The 22300-nt window shown below is 43.3% G+C and overlaps 1 pseudogene and 2 gene segments (V, D, J or C); all 3 read left to right on the top strand.

Moving 5' to 3' along the window:
* The first annotated feature begins 2368 nt into the window (after positions 1-2368).
* LOC128054720 (T cell receptor alpha variable 18-like) lies at positions 2369-2971 on the top strand. The segment is given in 2 exon segments: positions 2369-2414; positions 2559-2971. Coding segments are annotated over 2 exon segments (459 nt in total).
* Positions 2972-7800: 4829 nt separating this feature from the next.
* On the top strand, positions 7801-8388 carry LOC128054486 (T cell receptor alpha variable 18-like). The segment is given in 2 exon segments: positions 7801-7846; positions 7979-8388. Coding segments are annotated over 2 exon segments (456 nt in total).
* Positions 8389-19248: 10860 nt separating this feature from the next.
* Positions 19249-19984, top strand: LOC128054719 (T cell receptor alpha variable 18-like; annotated as a pseudogene).
* The last annotated feature ends 2316 nt before the right edge of the window (positions 19985-22300 follow it).

Genomic DNA, 22300 nt, shown 5'->3' with positions numbered 1-22300 from the left:
TGTATAAAGGTGCTATAATATTTTTAAAATAGTCAGTATGAGACTTGTCTCTTATATGAAGAACTGTGCCTTAGTTTTGGGAAATACCTAATGCCCCTGTGTTCAGACCCTAGACATGCCACTGGAAGAAGCTCATCGAACCGTGGGCCTGAGAACTATTTCTCGTAGAGACTGTACTTCATAAATAGATCATTGTACACCCGGACATGTCCACTCATTCACTTATTCATTCATTTTTCAAATATGTTTAAGCCATTTGCTCTGAACTAGTGTTCTGTGTATTTTGAGAAGTTGGCCACTGAGATGAATAAGATTAAGTTCCTGATCTCAGGTGCATCAAACCTAGTTTGAAAAACAGTACACAAATGACTCCAATACGGTGTAGAAATGACAGTGATATATGTGCATACAAGGTATGGTGGGAAGAGAGGTGGGTCCTAATTCAGCCTGAAGGACTGGATCAGTACTTTCATATGGAGTTGGCATGTAAATTGGTTCTTAAAGAAGGAATAAAAAGTTGCCTAGGCAAAGATTCTGGACAGAAAGGAAGAACATTCTAAGCAGAGACAGCTCATCCCCTGGTTCTAGGGGACCAGTGAGGGAAATGGCAAGAAGAGGTCTCAGCTCAGTCTTTCTTCACACTCACACCGTAACTTAAGTTGCCTAAATGAGCTTATTGCTCAGTGTGATCAGACAATAGATGCTGGGCCTGGAAAGCCTTAAGGGAACTGTATTTCTCTGCATCTTAAAGACAGGGGAATTACCAACTGTCTCAGCATCGGACACCATTGCAAAGTCAGCAGAAATTATTTGGTGCTTCCTTCCTTGAGCCCTACGCTCATCCCTGATACCTATTTCCCTTCTATGCCTACAACTTGATGTTCAAGCTGGTTTTAGAAAAGGCAGAGGAACAAGAGATCAAATTGTCAACATCCGCTGGATCATCCAAAAAGCAAGAGAGTTCCAGAAAAACATCTATTTCTGCTTTACTGACTATGCCAAAGCCTTTGACTGTGTGGATCACAAGAAACTGTGGAAAATTCTGAAAGACATGGGAATACCAGACCACCTGACCTGCCTCTTGAGAAACCTGTATGCAGGTCAGGAAGCAACAGTTAGAACTGGGCATGGAACAACAGACTGATTCCAAATAGGAAAAGGAGTATGTCAGGCTGTATATTGTCACCCTGCTTATTTAACTTCTATGCAGAGAACATCATGAGAAACGCTGGACTGGAAGAAACACGAGCTGAAATCAAGATTGCTGGGAGAAATATCAATAACCTCAGATATGCAGATGACACCACCCTTATGGCAGAAAGTGAAGAGGAACTAAAAAGCCTCTTGATCAAAGTGCAAGAGGAGAATGAAAAAGTTGCCTTAAAGCTTAACATTCAGAAAACGATGATCATGACATCTGGTCTCATCACTTCATGGCAAATAGATGGGGAAACAGTGGAAACAGTGTCAGACTTGTTTTTTTGGACTCCAAAATCACTTCAGATGGTGACTGCAGCCATGAAATTAAGACGCTTACTCCTTGGAAGGAAAGTTATGACCAACCTAGATGGCATATTCAAAAGCAGAGACACTACTTTGCCAACAAAGGTCTGTCTAGTCAAGGCTATGGTTTTTCCAGTAGTCACGTATGGATGTGAGAGTTGGACTGTGAAGAGAACTGAGTGCCGAAGAATTGATGCTTTTGAACTGTGGTGTTGGAGAAGACTCTTGAGAGTCCCTTGGACTGCAAGGAGACCTAACCAGTCTATTCTGAAGGAGATCAACCCTGGGATTTCTTTGGAAGGACTGATGCTAAAGCTGAAACTCCAGTAGTTTGGCCACCTCATGCGAAGAGTTGACTCATTGGAAAAGTCTCTGATGCTGGGAGGTATTGAGGGCAGGAGGGGAAGGGGATGACAAAGGATGAGATGGCTGGATGGCATCACCGACTCGGTGGACGTGGGTTTGGATGAACTCCGGGAGTTGGTGATGGACAGGGAGGCTTGGCATGCTGCAATTCATGGGGTTGCAAAGAGTCGGACACGACTGAACGACTGAACTGAACTGAACTGAGCTCCTTTTCCCGGTAAATACCAAAAGATGTACAGCAGACTGCAGGAACAGAGGGAGAACGACAGAGGGCGCTGCTCCCTTTCGTTGGTGGTTTGATAATAAAGTCATCTTTCAGTTCTGAGAACCTTTCTCTCTTGCTCATCCTACAGCATGATCCTGTAGGGGAGTTTGTCTTGCATAACACTTGAACCAAGATTTTCTTGAAGATTTCAACAAAGGATCAAGAAACTAGAGGAGTAGTTTTTTCAACTTTCGTGTATCCCCAAACTCAGCCTCCACGGCTTCTGAGCCAGCTATGCTCTCGGCTTTGTGCTTAGGACTTGTGACCTTGTTGATAATGCGTGAGTAACGTTTATTTAAAATTTCTAAGATGTTCTAGTCCTTTGTTTTAGGATGTCATGTAACCTCTATCGAGCGGGAGATGGTCCCTCTTCCTTAGCCAACTTAACAAAGTCTTACTGTGTGTGTGTGGTTTTTTCTTTAAGGAGGGACCAGTGCAGACTCGGTGACCCAGACAGAAGGTGTTGTTACCCTCCCCGAGACGGCATCTCTGACTCTGAAGTGTACTTATCAGTCCAGCTATTCAGTTTCTCTTTTCTGGTATGTCCAGTACCAAAACAAAGAGCTTGAGCTGCTCCTGAAAAGCTTATTAGGAAACCAGAAGGTGACCAGCAGAGGCTTCGAAGCCACTCATATCTCGAGTGACAGCTCCTTCCACCTGCAGAAATCCTCTGTGAAAACATCAGACTCAGCTGTGTACTACTGCGCCCTGAGTGACACAGTGAGAGAGGCTGCAGGGGGAGCTGAACACAAACCCAAGGGCACAGATGGGGTCAGGCTGTGGGCAGCTCTCCAGAGTTCTATGCTAGAGGCATCGTCAAAGTACTTTCAGCTCTGAAGCTCAGAGCTAAGGACCTTGGAATTCTTGGATTGCCCTACAGAGAGGAATCTGGGGTTCAGTTCAGTTCAGTCGCTCAGTCGTGTCCGACTCTTTGCGACCCCATGAATCGCAGCACGCCAGCCCTCTCTGTCCATCACCAACTCCTGGAGTTCACTCAAACTCACATCCATTGAGTTGGTGATGCCATCCAGCCATCTCATCCTGTGTCATCCCCTTCTCCTCCTGCCCTCAAGCCCTCCCAGCATCAGAGTCTTTTCCAATCAGTCAACTCTTCGCATGAGGTGGCCAAAGTACTAGAGTTTCAGCTTTAGCATCATTCCTTCCAAAGAAATCCCAGGGTTGATCTTCAGAATGGACTGGTTGGATTTCCTTGCAGTCCAAGGGACTCTCAAGAGTCTTCTCCAACACCACAGTTCAAAAGCATCAATTCTTCAGCGCTCAGCCTTCTTCACAGTCCAACTCTCACATCCATACATGACTACTGGAAAAACCATAGCCTTGACTAGACGGACCTTCATCGGCAAAGTAATGTCTCTGCTTTCGAACATGCTATCTAGGTTGGTCATAACTTTCCTTCCAAGGAGTAAGTGTCTTTTAATTTCATGGTTGCATTCACCATCTGTAGTGATTTTGGAGCCCCCCAAAATAAAGTCTGACACTGTTTCCACTGTTTCCCCATCTATTTCCCATGAAGTGATGGGACCAGATGTCATGATCTTCGTTTTCCTAATGTTGTTCCTTTAAGCCAACTTTTTCACTCTCCTCTTGCACTTTTATCAAGAGGCTTTTTAGTTCCTCTTCACTTTCTGCCATAAGGGTGGTGTCATCTGCATATCTGAGGTTATTGATGTTTCTCCCGGCTATCTTGATTTCAGCTTGTGTTTCTTCCAGTCCAGCGTTTCTCATGATGTTCTCTGCATAGAAGTTAAATAAGCAGGGTGACAATATACAGCCTTGATGTACTCCTTTTCCTATTTGAAACCAGTCTGTTGTTCCATGCCCAGTCCTAACTGTTGCTTCCTGACTTGCATACAGATTTCTCAAGAGGCAGGTCAGGTGGTCTGGTATTTCCATCTCTCTCAGAATTTTCCACAGTTTGTTGTGATCCACACAGTCAAAGGCTTTGGCGTAGTCAATAAAGCAGAAATAGATGTTTTTTTTTTTTTTTTTTTCTGGAACTCTCTTGCTTTTTCCATGATCCAGCAGATGTTGGCAATTTGATCTCTGGTTCCTCTGCCTTTTCTAAAACCAGCTTGAACATCAGGGAGTTCACGGTTCACGTATTGCTGAAGCCCGGCTTGGAGAATTTTGAGCATTACTTTACTAGCATGAGAGATGAGTGCAATTGTGTGGTAGTTTGAGCATTCTTTGACATTGCCTTTCTTTGAGACTGGAATGAAAACTGATCTTTTCCAGTCCTGTGGCCACTGCTGAGTTTTCCAAATTTGCTGGCATATTGAGTGCAGCACTTTCACAGCATCATCTTTCAGGATTTGAAATAGCTCAACTGGAATTCCATGGGACAGTGTAAAGAGGAACCTAAGTGCTTTTCTCCAGAAATGCCTGTTTTCGGCCCATTTACATTCCCCCAAAAGGCACAGAATCCCTTGAAGTGTCATTAACTCTTCGGTGACAATTCAGTTGATATATGCTGAAATATTTCACAACTTGTTAATGAAAACTCCCAGGAACATTGTTAATGGATGACTGTGTGATCTGGAAGGTAGTCTCTGGTTTTAATAATTCAGGCTATTTGTATGTCTTGCTGAGATACATCTGCAGACAGTTCATCTTCAGTGACTAAGAGCTTTATTCTCTCTTCCCTTGACTTTTCCATCCCTATGGCTGCTACAGCAATGCTGCTACCTAAGTAAGCTCCAGGAGGAGAGTTTTCTGACAAGATAATCCTTCTGACAATGGCGCTGTGGGTCAGAGCAGTCCATTGGTAAATATTGCAGGCATGTTGTGTATTGTTTGTATTCAAACAGGATACAGGATATTCTCTTTGCCAATAATAATGTCACCTCAGGGGAAATCTATTCATCAGTCATATTTCTGATATATGGAAAAAATGTTTATGTACTCTTACAATAAGCTATCTTTGGAGTGGAGTGAGCTTTTCCCCTGCTCCAAGAAACTAGGAGAAAGTATCAGCCCCTCCCGAGGCAGGAGCATCTCCCCACTCCTCTGCCCACGAGCAGGAATGCGGAGCCCCTCGGGTCAGCGCTCCGCGACAGTCATGCCCAGGGCACAGAGCAGCCCCTCTGCATCCCTGAAGGCTGAACTCCTGTCCGCGCCTTTGGGGACCAGCCTTTCTGGAAGGACAGTGGGGGGCACAGAAGGTGTGGAAAGAGATATGTTTTACCGCCAGGCAGTCAGGGAGATGTGGCCTAGACACTGATTATTTGTCATCTCATAATTTATAAACACAGCAATCAAAATACAGAGTTTAATAGTTAGAATAGTTTTAATGGTCCTGGGGGAGGTAGTCCCCATCCTCATTTAATAGGGTGGATGTCTGGACACCCACCTGAAGGTCAGTGCAGACTTCCTCCCTAACATCCTAGAGTCCTGCGCACTGGGTGTTGGCCACCTGAGCACTGGGGCTTCAACATCTTGGTAAACAGGCCAGAGAAAGGGAGAAGGAGATGAAAAAACAAAAATAAATCTTACAATGGAAAAAAAAAGTATTCAAGCAGGGTTTATTTCCCTGGTGCTAACTGTATCAGCTCCCTACTTCTGGTCTGATCTCTCATTCCACATCTCTGGGTCCAGGCTTGTGGGACTACAGACAGAGCAGAGGATTTTTTATTTTATTTTATTTTTTTTTTTGCTTACCTGCTCCTCAGTCAACTGAAAGCAAGTTGAGATAGGAATCATGTCTGGTGGACCCTAAGGATTCCTGAACATGCACAAAAGTTTAAGAGCACCGAAGTGATCTGCTGAGCCAGAGAGTCCTACCAGCATGATAACTTGACTCAAGACCCCAATTTTAGGGGCAATTTTGGTTCAGGGGATAGGGCTCTGCACTCCCAAAGCAGGGGTCCCAAGTTCAGTCTTTGGTTAGAGAACTAAATCTTACAAGCTGAAGCTAAGACCCAGGGCAGCCATAAACAAATAACTCAGCACACAGCTGTGAATTAAAAAGTAACTCTAATTTTAGTAGGAGTTCATTTTAACTGGTGAGAAAACCTCTGTAGGTGGAAAGGTACATTTCAAGAAGATTGTTCTTGAAATTGCTCTTAGTTCAAGTGACCAAGTCATAGCCATTGTTACTGGATTGATAGCACTGCCCTGAAAACCCGTGTAAGGCAACCTCACACCTGACTGCAGCCACAAAGTCTCCATGCCTTACAATGGTTTATGTCAGCAAAGAACAATATTTTGGCTTCTTACCATAATACAACCATATTTTCCATAAAGTAAATCTTAGAAAAAGAAGCAGCTATGAAATGACTTTGTTATATCTTCTGCTGGGTTCACTCCACTTGCACAAATAATTGCACAGGAACCTAGACATACAGGCTGATAGACACTGAGCAGACAGCTCTTTCCACTGAGATTCCTGAGTCTCTAATAAAATAAATAAACAGGAGCCTGATAAACACCACACACATGCCTTTGAAATGAAGCAAGCCTGGTTAATATATTAAGCATCTGAAGTTGACTTTCTAAAAAAAATACTTAGTTGAATCAAAGCAAGAATGTGACAAGTGCTACATCCAAGTATGGTCCAGGGGCCCCAAAGGAGATCTTTTCAGGGAGATTTACCAAACTCACTGAGGTTTCTCTCTTTATTGCAGATTGTCACTCAGCCCAAGACTCACCTTGGATCTCCTCCCTCCTCATGCTGCCACCTTGCCCTTGTCTCTCCCTTTCTCTCTTTTGTCCACATCCCTCCTCTCTTGTACAGTGGTCCACAAATTTCTAGGTTCCATCTCAATCCCCAGTGAGACAGTTTTAGTAAATCCCTCACGCACTGGCGCCTGGAAGCTGCCTCCATGAAGCAAGCTGGGCAGTGTCAGTGCTCATCTCATCTGTCTTCCTTATCTCTGTGCTCCCTGATGTACAAGATCCAAAATCTGTTTCATATATTTTGTCCAGTTTTCTAGTTGTAAAGTCAACTCTACCTTTAACTGTGAAAAAGAAGTAATGGTAATTTTTTTTGGTATTTTTACAAATGTGTCATTTTATGATGGTAGGGTATGTAATAATAACCTTATCATTAACCACACATTATTTGACACCGGCCATAGATAAGATTTCCTCCATGGCATGTTGACTGAGTCTTGGGGATGAACAGAGCTAGTTCAGGAGAGGAGGGAGCACTTTCCATTCAGGAGGATCCTTCTCTGACCCATGGAAACCTTGGAGACACATGGAAGGAAGAAATCTGACTATTCCATCTAGAAATTGTAACTGGGGTTTCTCGCGAAGCTAGAGATACCTGTACAGTGCAAAAAATTATAGAAGTAATAATAGAATATTCCCTAAGCACGCCTATGTTTAGGACTCTCTTCTTTGGGCCCTGTCCCATTCTCTTATCTGTACCCCACAAGCTATTATCAGGAGAAATAGGTCAGACCAGACTGTGGTGCAATTTTCACGATCACCACCAGAGGGCGGGGCTTCCTTCAGATGCGGTTGCTCATTGTATTCAGGAGCTGGTTTCATTCGCCTGCTTTGTAGCCATAAGACAGAATATTGCTGCAGTACAGAAAGGGGCTCTCAGTTTCTGAGCGAGGAGCTTCTGTAACATCCATATGGAAACTAGATTTATTAGATTTGTGTATTGCAGGGAACAAGAATCGTTTTCTTTTGCGAACATGCCTTTTGCCACTCACTCAGTTCTTCTGATCATCTTAATATTCAGTAAGTAACATTTTATCCTAAATGTTAATGATTTTTCATTTTCCTATGATTATAGGTAAGTTTTATATTTCTTCTCTGGCTGAAAATTCTCCTCTTGTACATTTCTACTATAACAAAGTGATTCTCTTCCAGGAGGGACCAATGGTGACTCAGTGAACCAGACAGAAGGCCCAGTGACTGTCTCAGAGGGGGCTCTCATGACCCTGAACTGCACTTACCAGGCCACTTATTCGGATGTCTATCTTTTCTGGTATATCCAGCATCTCAACAAAGCTCCTCGACTCCTCCTGAAGGGCTTGATGTCAGACCCAAAGCCAAAGAGTGAAGGTTTTCAGGCCACTCTTGTTCAGAGTGACAGGTCCTTCCACCTGCAGAAACGGGCAGTGCAAGCATCAGACTCGGCTGTGTACTACTGTGCTCTGGGTGACACAGTGACACAGGGCTGCGGGGGAGCCAAGCACAAACCCAGAGTGCAGATGGGGCTCTGGCTGTGGGCAGCCCTGCGAGGGGGTGGCTCTTTCTGTCTTAGGTGTTTATGCTAGCCGTGCTGTTGTTTATGTGCTAAGTCATGTCCGACTCTTTTCTGACCCTGTGACTGTAGTGGGCTCTTCTGTCCATGGGATTTCCCAGGCAAGAAGACTGGAGTGGGTTGCCATTTCTTTCCCTGGGAATTATCCCAACCCAGGAATGGTAGCCATGTCTCCTGTTTGTCAGGCAGATTACCACTGAGCCACCTGGGAAGCTCTCATTTTATGCCAGAGGCATCGTCAAAGTACTTCCAGCTCTGAAACTCAGTGCCAAGAAGCCCACAACTCTTGGATTGGTCTACGGAGAAGAATCTTGGAGGAACAGTGAAAAGAGGAATCTAAAAGGCCTTCTCCAGAAATGCCTGTTTTTAGCCCAATCACATTTCTCTAGATGTGATAGAATTCCTGGAAGTGACATTAACTCTATTCAATAACAGTTCAGTTGATATATGATGAAATATGACCCAACCTGTTGATGAAAACTCCCAGGGCACCTCGTTCAAGGATGAATGTATGACCTTGAAGCTACTGTCTGAGTGTTATAATTCAGACCACAATTTTGTGTCTCGCTGAGTTTCACTTGCAGACACTCCATCTTTAGTGACTGGGACCTTCACACTCTCTTCCCTTGACTTTTCCACCTTTTATGGTTGCTCAAGAAATGCTGCTGCTGTGAGTCCCATGAAGATGGTTTCCTGAGAAGATATTCCTTCTGTCAAGGGCCCTGTGGGCCAGAGCAGTCTAGTCAGTGAACCTTTTGTGCATGAGGTGTCTTGCTTATATGTTGGTGACACAGCTCCACCCGCATCTTGTCATCATGGCAGCTCTTTACAGAATGCTGGGTCATGATCCCGATTCTGGTCTTGAGGATCTGTGCTGTGAGAAATTCTGAACATAAGCATGACCACGGAACCTGACATATTATCTTTATTGCTGTATTGAGGCCTCTGATCCTTTTGAAATGTCTCAAATTCAGTGACCAAGCAAACACTCAGTCCATTAGTGAAAATAGGGCACATGGACTTTTGTTGACCGGGATTCTAAATTCTTGACATATTCACAATGTTCCCACAGCAGAGGAACAGAAAACAGAGAAATGTGTGGCTCTCACTGTAACTTGCAATGAATGAAACTCACCGAGAGAAATTCGTTCTGGCATTCTGGAGGTCTCTGAACCTCACCTGTGCTTTATCCTCTTGTATGATTCCGTGGTACTGACAGGTAAAGATGAAGGTTTTCAGAGCCTGAGTCTTCTGTGATTTCAGAGGCTCTTCTTAAGAAAAAGAAAATAAATTTACAAATCAAGTTTCCTGGGCCCAGGACACTAAGGGATCCTGAAATACAAGCTGAATTTGCTTCATGGTAAACTCTCTTCATAAATTTTACCCTCCTCTTTAAGATCAAAGCATTATAACCATCTTACTTTGCCCTGATATTGGCAGATTAGAACCCCCCAGGACTCTTTCTGTCCCAGCACTTGATCTGTAATTAATATGAGTATTTTCAGCTCTATCACTTTTTAAATAACAGCTTTATAATGATAATTCACATATCATCACTTTCACACTTTTAACTGTACAGCTGAGTGGTGTTTAGTATGTTCACAGGGTTGTGCAGTCATCTGCTGCTGATAAGTCGCTTCAGTCGTGTCCGACTCTGTGCGACCCCATAGACGGCAGCCCACCAGGGTCCTCCATCCCTGGGGTTCTCCAGGCAAGAATACTGGAGTGGGTTGCCATGTCCTTCTCCAATGCGTGAAAGTGAAAAGTGAAAGTGAAGTTGCTCGGTCGTCTCCGACTCTTAGCAACCCCAGGGACTGCAGCCTACCCGGCTCCTCCATCCATGGGATTTTCCAGGCAAGAGGTCATCAGTACTATCTGATTCCAGAACACCACCCCAGGAAGAAACTTTGTACCCATTAGCAGTCACTCCCGTTCCCTGTTTCCCCCAGACACGGGCATCCACTCCTCTGTTTTCTGTCTCTGTGGATTTGACGGTTCTGGGCGTTTCCTAGAGATAGGATCAGCTCGCATATGACTGTTGGTACCTGTCTTCTTTCGCCTCGTGGAGTCTCTCCATGGCGTGTCTCCATATCAGCTCTCCACTACGCCTTATGGTCACTTAATAGGCTGCTCTGCGATACCACCTATTCTCCTGATCCATTCTTCATTTGAATGATTGTTTTGGAAACATTTTGGTTATTTCCACTTTTTAGCTCTTATAAATGATGCTGGTATGAGCACTCATGTGCAGGAGCTCTATTGCTCTAAGTGAATGTACTTTCAGTTAGACGTTTGACGTTTTGTGTTTTCATATTTGTTTCAATTCATTTTGCTTTATTTGGTACCAACATCCTTATGGATGTGAAATGAGTAAGTACAAGAGAAAATGCTCTTTAAAATTATGATTTAATGCTTACATGAGATATAATCATTCCAAGCTATACCTGCATTCACTCAGGAAAACTTTTTGAGCACATACTCATATTTATCAGAAATATGAATAAGTGTTGAGAATATAGTAGACATGACCGAGTCTCCTGCTTCAGGATTGTATTGCTTTAAGACACCACACATGTCTTAAAATAACGTTTCTTTCACAAATCATTTTATTCACTCACTGAGCTCTGTTTGTCTCCAGTATGTGACATTGACAGGTTTATGGGCAATGGGCTAAGCTTTTAAAATCCCTCTCCACATCTTCATGCAGATACTAGGAAACTTCCAATTTAAAAATCTTAAAATTGAGGTGTAGAGATGTTTAGTAACTTAATCAAGTTTACATAACCAGTTAGGAGCAGAGCTTGGGTAGGATGTCAATCATTCTGATGCATGACTAATATTCTTAAAAGCTAGTTGATAGAACCATCATGAAATCTGTTTGTTTTTTTTTTTTTTTTGTAGTTGTTAAATACCATTGCCTTCTTAGAATTTTATAATTTTTAAAATTTTCATTTGATGAAAAATAAGTTAATGCAATAATCAAAACTGTACTTTACTCAATGGGCGATCACAGGAGTATATATATATATATATTCCTGAATACGGAAACCAAAAAAATGCAGTCATCATCATTTATGTCTTTGAACATAAAGTTGCTCAGATTCTCTGTGATTGAATAACCTGCTTATTCCAGGGCTAATAGCTGAGCCTCAGTAGCCATATGAAAGGGGACATACATTACAGGTCTTTGCCATGGAAAAGAGGACTATATTTTTCAAATAAAAAAACCCCTTTGTGTGGCAAATATGTCTCCTCACTGGGACTGTAAGACATAGCATTTTTGTTCTGCTACAGTGTATATCTTATTAAAGCAAACTCTTTTTTAGACAATTAGTAAATATGGGTCTGGGCTTCCCCGGGGGCTCAGTGGTGCAGAATCCGCCTGCCTATGCAGAAGATCTTCTCCAGGATGAGTTCAACCCCTGGGTCGAGCAGATCCCCTGGAGAAGGATACAGCAACCCACCCCAGTATTCTGGTCTTGGAAATCCCATGGACAGAGGAGCCTGGTGGGTTACAGTTCATGGGGTTGCAAAGAGTTGGGCACAACTTAGCTACTAAACAGCAACAATATGGGCATGATGAGGAAGTTTCCTTGCTTTTTCTAAAACATTAGTAATTTGTGCCAAAACAGAAACTTTCAAAGGCAATTTTCTCTCAATAAAAAAGCATAAAATCTAGTGTTTGCTTTAGTGGCTTCACGAATTTCTAGGGTTTTCAAGTGAAAGCTACCTGATAAAGCTGAGAGGGAGGGTAAAAAGAATGCTGATCCATCTTCCTCTCTAGCATTAAGAAAATTGATTTATCAAGAATTCTCCAAGTCAGAATACTGGAGTGAGTAGTCATTCCCTTCTCCAGGGGACTTTCCCAACCCAGGGATCAAACACAGGTCTTCCACATTGCAGGTGGATTCTTGACCAACTGAGCCCTTATGAAGAAGAATACATTTAAAATTTTGATGATATTGGTCTTACATGTTCTCATGGACCCATGTCTAGAGCAGTGAGACACAGCTCCCAATGTTTAAGATGTCAAAGAGTTTTAGACTATGATGCTAGCAACAGATGTCAATGGAGATTGAACTCTGCTGGCATTTCTAACAGGATTTCTATTGCTTTTGATAATGCTTTTGCTCAGGATTTGTGTGTTTTCAGGGTTTTCCCTATCCTAATTTGCACCACAATTAATGGGTGTAGTTTGCAAGAGTTGAGGGTGATTCAGAAATACATGTACTGAGTTTTAACAGGAGTTCTTATATTTAGGCCCTGACTAAAATTTTCTGAATTTACTTTTGTTTACACACATACACACATGTAAATTGTGATCACATACACATGTATTTTTCCCCCTTGCTGCTATTTAACATGGCACACACTTGACAGATTTTGTGATGCAGAGGCAAGATATGAAATCGTTCATAGACAAAAAAATATTTTGCAGGTAAATTTACCAGATTCCATAGGAGGCAGAGACAAAGATTAAAGTGAAAAATTCTGCCTTTCTGTTAGAGTGGAAACCCCATTGTTCCTTTCGATTCTCTGATCCAAAGGAGAATGAACTGAACATGATTCTGTTTTACCACTGTTTATTTCTAGTCTGAGAGTGTTCTAATTCGACAAACTGATGTGCAGAAGTCTAGCATTGCCCTCCTAGAAAGGAAGCATGTGACACGACACAGACACACAGCCTTCCAGCTGCTGACTCAGTTTCCTGCGTGGGGCAGAAGCATCTCACAGCCCAGGAGCTCTGCCTGGACCTCTTGAGCACAGGGTGCAGAATTCAGCTCTGGATCTGAAATGGAGCAGAGGACGCGTCACTGCTGCCCATGTGCTGGTTGCCAGTGCGCCGAGGGCGGGCAGAGCCTCTGTCTGTCTTGGTGAGGGTGGCCACACACAGGACTCATGCCCCTCTCTCAGTGCCAAGGTTGTGGGGAGTGCAGAGCATTGTTACCTGATGCATCTTGAAAGGCAGGGATAATGGACAATGGAATCGGGGCATTAGGTCCTAAGCACTTCATCCCCTACACCATCATGGGTATAAGTAAAGGCTCTTTCCTGCAGGATCCAGCATGACCCAGAAGGTAACTCAAGTCCAGTCTGCAATTTCTGTGGTGGAGAAGGAGGCTGCAACCTTGGACTGTGTATATGAAGCTAGCAGTTATGGCTATTATTTAAATATAGACATCACATTGAAAACTGGATTTCTAGCTACTCTATAAAAATATCTAAGAGCACAACATCCTCTGGCTGCTGCTGCTGCTGCTAAGTCGCTTCAATCGTGTCCGACTGTGTCTGATCCCAGAGACGGCAGCCCACCAGGCTCCCCAGAATCCCTCCAGGCAAGAACACTGGAGTGGGTTGCCATTTCCCTCTCCAATGCATGAAAGTGAAAAGTGAAAGTTAAGTCGCTCAGTTGTGTCCGACTCCTAGCGACCCCATGGACTGCAGCCTACCAGGCTCCTCCACTTATGGGATTTGCCAGGCAAGAGTACTGGAGTGGGGTGCCATTGCCTTTTGTAGAGGTCAAAAGTCATGTTTGACTGCATAATGCCTTTTATATAGACTCATTTTATGTTTAAAATCTATGCAGATTTACCATTTACAACTTGAAAAGCCAAAAGTAAAATTTTAATTTATTAGTCATAATATAGAAGCTGATCCACAAAGCAAAAAAATCTGAATTAACATCTCATGGAAATATACCTGTTTTTTTTTCCTGTGATTTTTATCATCACAGCATGGATCCCAGTGTGAGAAATTTCAGTATAGCTTATTCATTCATTCTTAGTTTTCTGGTCAGCACTGGGGAAACATTAGTTGGCAAGACAGATGTGATGTCTGCTTTGATGGAGCTCATGTTCCAGGGGGCTGTAATAGTATCCAGTACCGGATAGTAGCAGAAAGGACATTAAAGCGCAGACTGTGTGACTTTAAGCAAGTCATTCTCTTCGACTTTCTGCTTCCTCATCTGTAAAGTGTAAAGCTTAGTTATGAGGCTGTAGTTGAGTTAGTGTGAGTCGCTCAGTCGTGTGCAACTCTTTTGCGACCCTATGGACTCTAGGCTGCCAGGCTCCTCTGTCCATGGCATTCCCCAGGCAGGACAACTCGAGTGGGTTGCCATTTTTTCCTCCAGGGGATCATCCCAACCCAGGGACAGAACCTAGGTCTCCTGTACTGCAGACAGATATTTTTTCCGTCTGAGCCACCAGGGGAGTCCTTTCCAAAATTTTACTCACCTCACAGAACCGCTTAGTTCACTATCCTTTTTGAGTTCCTAACACCCTGCCTTACTTAAGAAAGGACTATTAGATGTAGAAGTTATCAAGGCGCTGCTCACATTGCTTCAGAGTGTAATAAGAAGCCACGGGCGCAGGAAGAGAATAGAGTGACATGGGAAGCCACCTGCCTTTAACACATCAGGAACACTGTTCTGTCTCCCTGGACGGGAGAGGGCAAAGGAAAAGGGACAGACATGCAGGCAGGAGGGGAGGACAGGCCCAGACTTTGCTCTTTCATCCCGAACACTTTGGTATACATTTGATATCACCCTTAACAAAAAGATGAATTGAAATTAGCTGGATTCAAACCCTGTCATCTGCATCACAGCATCACTTTTGATGTACTCCTTAGTCTCTATGTGTATCAGTTTCTTAATATGTAAAATGGCAATAATAGAACCTACTTTATGGACTTAACAATCAAAATTATCTATATATCTTTCTGTTTAAAATCATTATAAAATTAAAATATATATAAACACACCTGCCTGTGTGTTTTCTATAAATAAAATATTAAGCACAGTTAATATTACAGCATCTTGATACAGCAGGGATCACTCACTGATGACCATTATTAATATAAAAGGCAGAGTTTGTTCCAGTACCTACATCAGATTTTCATTCATGTCATTTTATTTTTTATAAGACAAAGTTTCTCCTTATTTTTCAAGAAAGGAACCAAAGCTCAGTGAAAAGTCAGGGCCGTGTTGGTGCTGCTAGGAATGTTGCCTACAGGGTTTGGTAGCCCTGGGGTCAATGTTCCCATCTCAGCAGCCCCTCCCGACAAGCCCCCGATCCTGACAGAGAAGAGCAGGTGACTTATGCTCAACATAAAAGTGCCCTTCTCAGCGCCAGGCAGGGCCACTTTAATTCCCCCGACTATATAACTGAAGGTGAATTTTCCCCTATTTGTTGACAGATCAATGGAAAATGCTCTAAGACATGATCACTATTCACTGCAGCCTTCAAACTGATTTGCTTTCAGCCTTGCACACAGTTTATGAACATTCAGCAAAGTTTCACATGTCAAGATAAAAGATATTGAAGAAATGGCATTTTTCACCTAAAAAAAATATACTGCTATTGGATAACTTGTGAGATACAAAATCGCTGTGTGAGTTAAGGAGAGAGTTTTTCCTATTATTTTAAGAGTATATAAACATTTTTTCAATATATCTGAAACTTGATTGATTGATGAATTCATTTTCCCTGAGATGATGTGATCACTGGCAAAGAAGTTATTCTCATCCTGTACCCTGTTTGAAGGCAGACTACCCTTGGAGTGGACTGAGTTTTTCACGTGCTCCAAGAAACTAGGAGAGAGTGTCAGCCCCTCCCAAGGCAGGAACATCTCCCCACTCCTCTGCTTATGAGCGGGAATGTGGAGCCCCTTGGGTCAGTCTCTGCATCTCTGCTACAACTGGGCCCATTGCACAGAGTTTACCCTGCGCATCTCTGCAGGCTGAACTCCTGTCTGCAACTTCGGGACCAGACTTGCTTTAAGAATAGTGGGGGACACTGAAGGAGAAAAGAGATATATGTTTTATTTCTGGGCAGTCTAGGAGATGTGGCATAAACACTGAATCATTGTCATTTAAAAATTTATAGGCACAACTATAAAAATGCAGAATTTAATAGTTATAATGGTTTTAATATTCCTGGAGGATGTAGTCCCCATCCTTATTTAACAGGGGGGATGTCTGAACACCCACCTGAAGGTAAACACAGATTTCCTCCAAACAACCTAGAGTCTTGCACACTGGGTGTTGGACCCCTGAACACTGGGGCTTCAACATCTTGATCAACAGGGCCTAGGAAGGGAGAGGGAGATGAAAAAAACAAAACGAAATCTGAACAGTGAAAGGAAAGTATCCAAGCAGGTTTTATTCCCCTGGTGGTAACTGTGTCAGCTCTCTACTTCCGGTCTGATCCTTCATTCCACATCTCTGGGTCCAGGCTGGTGGGACCAGACAGAGCAGAGGATTTTTTTTTTTTTTAACCTGCTCCTCAGTCAACTGAAAGCAGTCTGAGATAGGAATCATGTCTGGTTTTGGTTTCCAAGTTGTAGACAACTCTGTAAGTTTCCAGAATGAATGCTGGAACCCAGAGATTCCTGAATATGCACAAGAGCTTAAGAGAACCTCGGGGATCCGCTGAGCCAGAGTGCTGCCAGCATGATAACTTGACTCAAGACGCTAATTGTACTGGGAACTTTGGTCCAGGGGCTGGGACTCTGCACTCCCAGTGCCGGGGGCCTGAGTTTGATCCTTGGTCAGGGGACTAGATCTCACAAGCCGAAATTAAGACTTGGCACAGCCAAAACCAAAAACAAAACAGAACAACTCAGCAAATAGCTGTGCATTTTAAAAAAATACCCTAATTTTAGAAAAACAGGTCATTTTGACTGTTGAGAAATTCTATGTCCATTATTAGGAATCATTTGAAGAAGATTGCTCTTGAGTTCCGCAGAAGGCAATGGCACCCCACTCCAGTACTCTTGCCTGGAAAATCCCATGGATGGAGGAGCCTGGTGGGCTGCAGTCCATGGGGTCACTAAGAGTTGGACACCACTGAGCGACTTTACTTTCACTTATCATTTTCTTGCATTGGAGAAAGAAATGGCACCGCACTCCAGTGTTCTTGCCTGGAGAATCCCAGGGATGGGGGAGCCTGGTGGGCTGCCATCTATGGGGTTGCACAGAGTCGGACACGACTAAAGTGACTTAGCAGCAGCTCTTGAGTTCAACTGACTTGATCATTGTCATTTAGAAACATTTATTTTTAATTGGAAGATAATTGGAAATCTAAAGGTAAAAGGATGACACTAGAACCCTTCTCAACACGATACACAAAATAAACTCAAAATGGATTAACGACTTGAATGAAGGCCAGAATCCATAAAACTCCTAGAGGAAAACATAGGCAGATCACTCTTTGACATACATCACAGCACAATCCTCTTTGACCCACCTCCTAGAGTATTGGAAATAAAAACAAAAATAAACAAATTGGACTTAATTCAACTAAGAGTCACAGCACTGCCCTGACATCCCGTGTAAGGCAACCTCCTAGCTGTCTGTGGAAGCAGCATTCCCACGCCTTAGAATGGTGTATGTCAGCAAAGAACAATGTTTTGACTTCTTACTGTAATATAGCCTCACTTTGCGTAAGGTAAACCCAACCCTAGAGAAAACAAGCTGTGAAATGACCACGTTAAATCTTCTTCAGGGTTCACTTCACTAGCCCGGATAACTGCACAGGAAACTAGACAAATGGGCTGACAGACACTGAGCGAACAGTTCTTTCCATAGAGATTCCTGAATCCCTAATAAAACAAATAAACAGAAGACAGATGAACACCACGTGCACATGCCTCTGGAATGCAGAGTGCCTGGCTAACATATTAAGCATCTAAACTTGACATTCTAAAAAATACTTCGTTAAGTTAAAACAACTGTGTGACAAGACGTAAAATGATAGTGATTGTGTTTCAAGAACCGGGTTACCGAAGTAAGGCCACCTGTCCCTCATGAGGCTAAAGGTGTAAGGTTGCCGTCATACAAAGATAGTCCAACTGCACCCCCCCTCCCCGAATCCTCCCACTCCTGCCTTGCGCTTATCTCTCTCTCTCTTTTCGTCAGCATTCCTCCTCTCCTGTACAGAGGTCCACAATTTTTAGGTATTTCAGGATCTCCATTTTCCTTATCTGTCTCAATCCCACAAGGAGACAGCTGCACTATTTTTGGTAAATCCCTCGTGCACTGGTGCCTAGAAGCTGCCTCCATGAAGGAAGCTGGGCAATGTTAGTGCTCATCTCATCTGTTTTCCTTATCTCTGTGTTCCCTGACGTTCAAGGTCCAAAAATAGTTTTCCAACTGGAAGATCAACTCTACTGTTATCACGGAAAAAGAAGTCACGTATTTTACTTTTATTGTGTTTTACAAATCTGTCATTCCATGATAAATCAGGATAATAACCTTAGCATTTAACTACACATTATTTGACACCTGCCTTAGATAAAATTTTCTCCACAGCATGTTGGCAGAGTCAACATGAATATAACTACTTCAGAGAAATGACTTGGGGAGAGGAGGGAGCACTTTCCATACAGAGGGATCCTTCTCTGTCCCATGGGAATCGGAGACACATGGAAGGAAGAAACCTCTGACTATTCCATCTAGAAATTGTAACTGGTGTTTCTTGCGAAGCCAGAGATACCTGTACCATGCAAAAAATTATGGAAGTAATAAAAGAATATTCCCCAAGCACGCTTATGTTTAGGACTCTCTTCTTAGGGTTCTGTCCCATTCTCCTGTATGTAATCCCACAAACTATTATCAGGAGGAATAAGTCAGACTCGACTGTAGTGCAATTTTCACGATCACCACCAGAGGGCGGGGCTTCCTTCAGATGCGGTTCCTCACTGTATTCAGGAGCTGGTTTCACTTGCCTGCTTTGTAGCCACAAGACAGAATATTGCTGCAGTACAGAAAGGGGCTCTCAGTTTCTGAGTGAGGAGCTTCTGTAACATCCAGATGGAGACTAGATTTGTTTGACTGGTGTATTGCAGGGAACAAGGATCGTTTTCTTTTGCAAACATGCATTCTGCCACTCACTCAGTTCTTCTGATCGTCTTAATATTCAGTAAGTAACATTTTATTCCAAATGTTAATGATTTTTCACTTTCTTATAACTATAGGTAAGTTTAATTTTTCTTCTCTGACTGAAAACTCCTCTTCTGTAATTTCTATTATAACAAAGTGATTTTCTTGTAGGAGAGAACAATGGTGACTCAGTGAACCAGACAGAAGGCCCAGTGACTGTCTCAGAGGGGGCTCTCATGACCCTGAACTGCACTTACCAGACTGCTAATTCAGCTCCCTTTCTTTTCTGGTACATCCAGCACCTAAACAAGGCTCCTCAACTCCTCCTGAAGGGCTTGATGTCAGACCCGAAGCCAAAGAATGAAGGTTTTCAGGCCACCCTTGTTCAGAGTGACAGGTCCTTCCACCTGCAGAAACGGGCAGTGCAAGCATCAGACTCGGCTGTGTACTACTGTGCTCTGAGTGACACAGTGACACAGGGCTGCGGGGGAGCTGAGCACAAACCCAGAGTGCAGATGGGGCTCTGGCTGTGGGCAGCCCTGCAAGGGGGTGTTGTTTCTCTCTCCAGTTTGCTATGCTAGAGGTATTGCCAAAGTTCTTCCAGGTCTGCTCCTCAGAGCCAAGTACCTATGAATTCTTGGGTTGCCCCACAGAGAGGAATCTGGAGCGGGACAGTGCAAAAAGGAACCTAAGCACTTTTCTCCAGAAATGCCTGTTTTCAGCCCATTGACATCCCCCCAGATAGAATCCCTTAAAATGACATTAACTCTTCAATGACAATTCAGATTATATATGCTGAAATATTTCACAGCGTGTTAAGGAAAATTCCAGGGCACATTGTTGATGGATGACTGTGTGACCTGGAAGCTAGTCTCTGGTTTTTAAAATTCAGTCCAAGATTGTGTATCCTGCTGAGTTTCACCTGCAGACTCTCCATCTTCAGTGACAGGAGATTTATTCTTTCTTTCCTTGACTTTTCCATCCCTTCTAGTTGCTCCAGAAATGCTGCTGCGTAAGTGAGTTCCAGGAGGAGAGTTTCTGAGAAGATATTCCTTCTGTCAATGGCCCTGTGGATGAGAGCAGCCCACTCTGTAAACATCGCAGGCATTGTGTGTATTGTTTGTATTCAAACTAGGCACAAGATAGTCTCTTTCTCAGTAACCTCATCTCATCGAAATGAATCCCAAACAATGTTCAAATTACTATACAGTTGCAATCATTTCACATGTTAGCAAGATTATGCTCAAAATCATTCAAGCTAGGCTTCAGCAGTACATGAACCAAGAATTTCTGTTGTAGAAGCTGGGTTAGAAAAGGCAGAGGAACCAGAGCAGACCCAATATCTGCTGGATCACAGAAAAAGCAAGGGGATTTTAAAAATCTACTTCTGCTTCATTGACTACACTAAAACCTTTGACTGTGTGGATCACAATAAACTGTGGAAAATTTTTAAAGAGATGGGAATACCCAAGAAACCTGTATGCAGGACAAGAAGCAACAGTTAGTACTGGACATGGAACAATGCACTGGGTCATAATTGGGAAAGGAGTACGTCAAGGCTATATATTGTCACCCTGATTATTTAAATTATACGTGGAGTACATCATGTGAAATGCAGGGCTGGATGACTCACAAGCTGGAATCAATATTGCCAGGAGAAATATCAACAACCACAATGGTATGCAGATGATTCTACTCTGATGGCAGAAAGTGAAAGGAAACTAAAGAACCTCTTGATGCAGGTGAAAGAGGAGAGTGAAAAAGCTGGATCTCGTCACTTTATGGCAAATAGATAGGAAAAATGAGGAAATAGTGACAGATTTAATTATCTTGGGCTTCAAAATCACTGCAAATGGTGACTGCAGCCATGAAATTAAAAGATGCTTGCTCCTCGGAAGAAAAGTTATGACCAAACTAGACAGCATATTAAAAAGCAGAGACATTACTTTACCCACAAAGGTCCATATAGTCAGAGCTATGGTTCCCAGTAATCATGTATGGATGTGAAAGTTGAACAATAAAGAAGCCTGAGTGCCAAAGAATTGATGCTTTCCAGCTGTGATGTTGGAGAAGACTCTTGAGAGTCCCTTGGACTGCAAGGAGAACAAACCAGTCAATCCTAAAGGATATCAACCCTGAATATTCATTGGAAGGACTTATCTTGAAGCTGAAGTTCCAATATTTTGACCACCTGATGTGAGGAACCGATTCACTGGAGAAGACCCTGATACTGGGGAAGATTGAGGGCAAGAGGATAAGGAGGTGACAGAGGATAAGATGGTTGGATGGCATCACTGACTCATTGGAATTGAGTTTAGCAAACTCTGGTTGATAGTAAAGGACAGGGAAGGACACACAACACCTGCAATATTTACAGAGTGAGCTGCTCTGATCCACAGGGCCCTTCAGAAGGAATATCTTGTCAGGAAGGTGTCCTCTTGGAACTTACTTAGGCAGCAGCGTTTCTGGAGCAAACAGAAGGGATAGAAAAGTCAAGGAAAGAGAGAACAAAGCTCCTGGCGTGCTGCAGTTCCTGAGATTGTAAAGAGTCAGACATGAGCTAGGGACTGAACAGCAACAAAAACACGGAAAATCAATTCATCAATCAGTCATATTTCAGACACATGGAAAAAGTGTTTGTGTCCTCTTACAATCAGTTATCTTGGCAGCAGAGTGAGCTCTTTCACCTGCTCAAGAAACTAGAGAAAGTGTCCCGCCTCCCGAAGCGGGAGCATCTCCCCTCCCCTCTGCTCGGGAGCAGGAAGGCAGAGCCGCTTGGGTCACTGCTCTGCGTCTCTGATGCGATCGTGCCCAGTGCACAGAGAGTCCCTCTGCATCTCTGCAGGCTGAACTCCTGTCTGCACCTTCCGGGAGCAGCCTTTCTGGAAGGACAGTGGTGCGCGCAGCGGGCGGGAAGGGATGTATGTTTTACTGCTGGGCAGTCTGTGAGATGTGGCCAGGATACTAATCATTGTCATTTCAGAATTTATAGGCGTGCGTGAGTTGCTAATGGTGTCTGACTCTTTGTGACCCCGTGGACTGTAGC

Source organism: Budorcas taxicolor, chromosome 10 (assembly GCF_023091745.1).
Source record: "Budorcas taxicolor isolate Tak-1 chromosome 10, Takin1.1, whole genome shotgun sequence".
In the NCBI taxonomy this organism is placed as follows: domain Eukaryota; kingdom Metazoa; phylum Chordata; class Mammalia; order Artiodactyla; family Bovidae; genus Budorcas; species Budorcas taxicolor.
The sequence above is the reverse complement of the archived record's forward strand: the minus strand, read 5'-3'. Positions and strand labels throughout refer to the sequence as shown.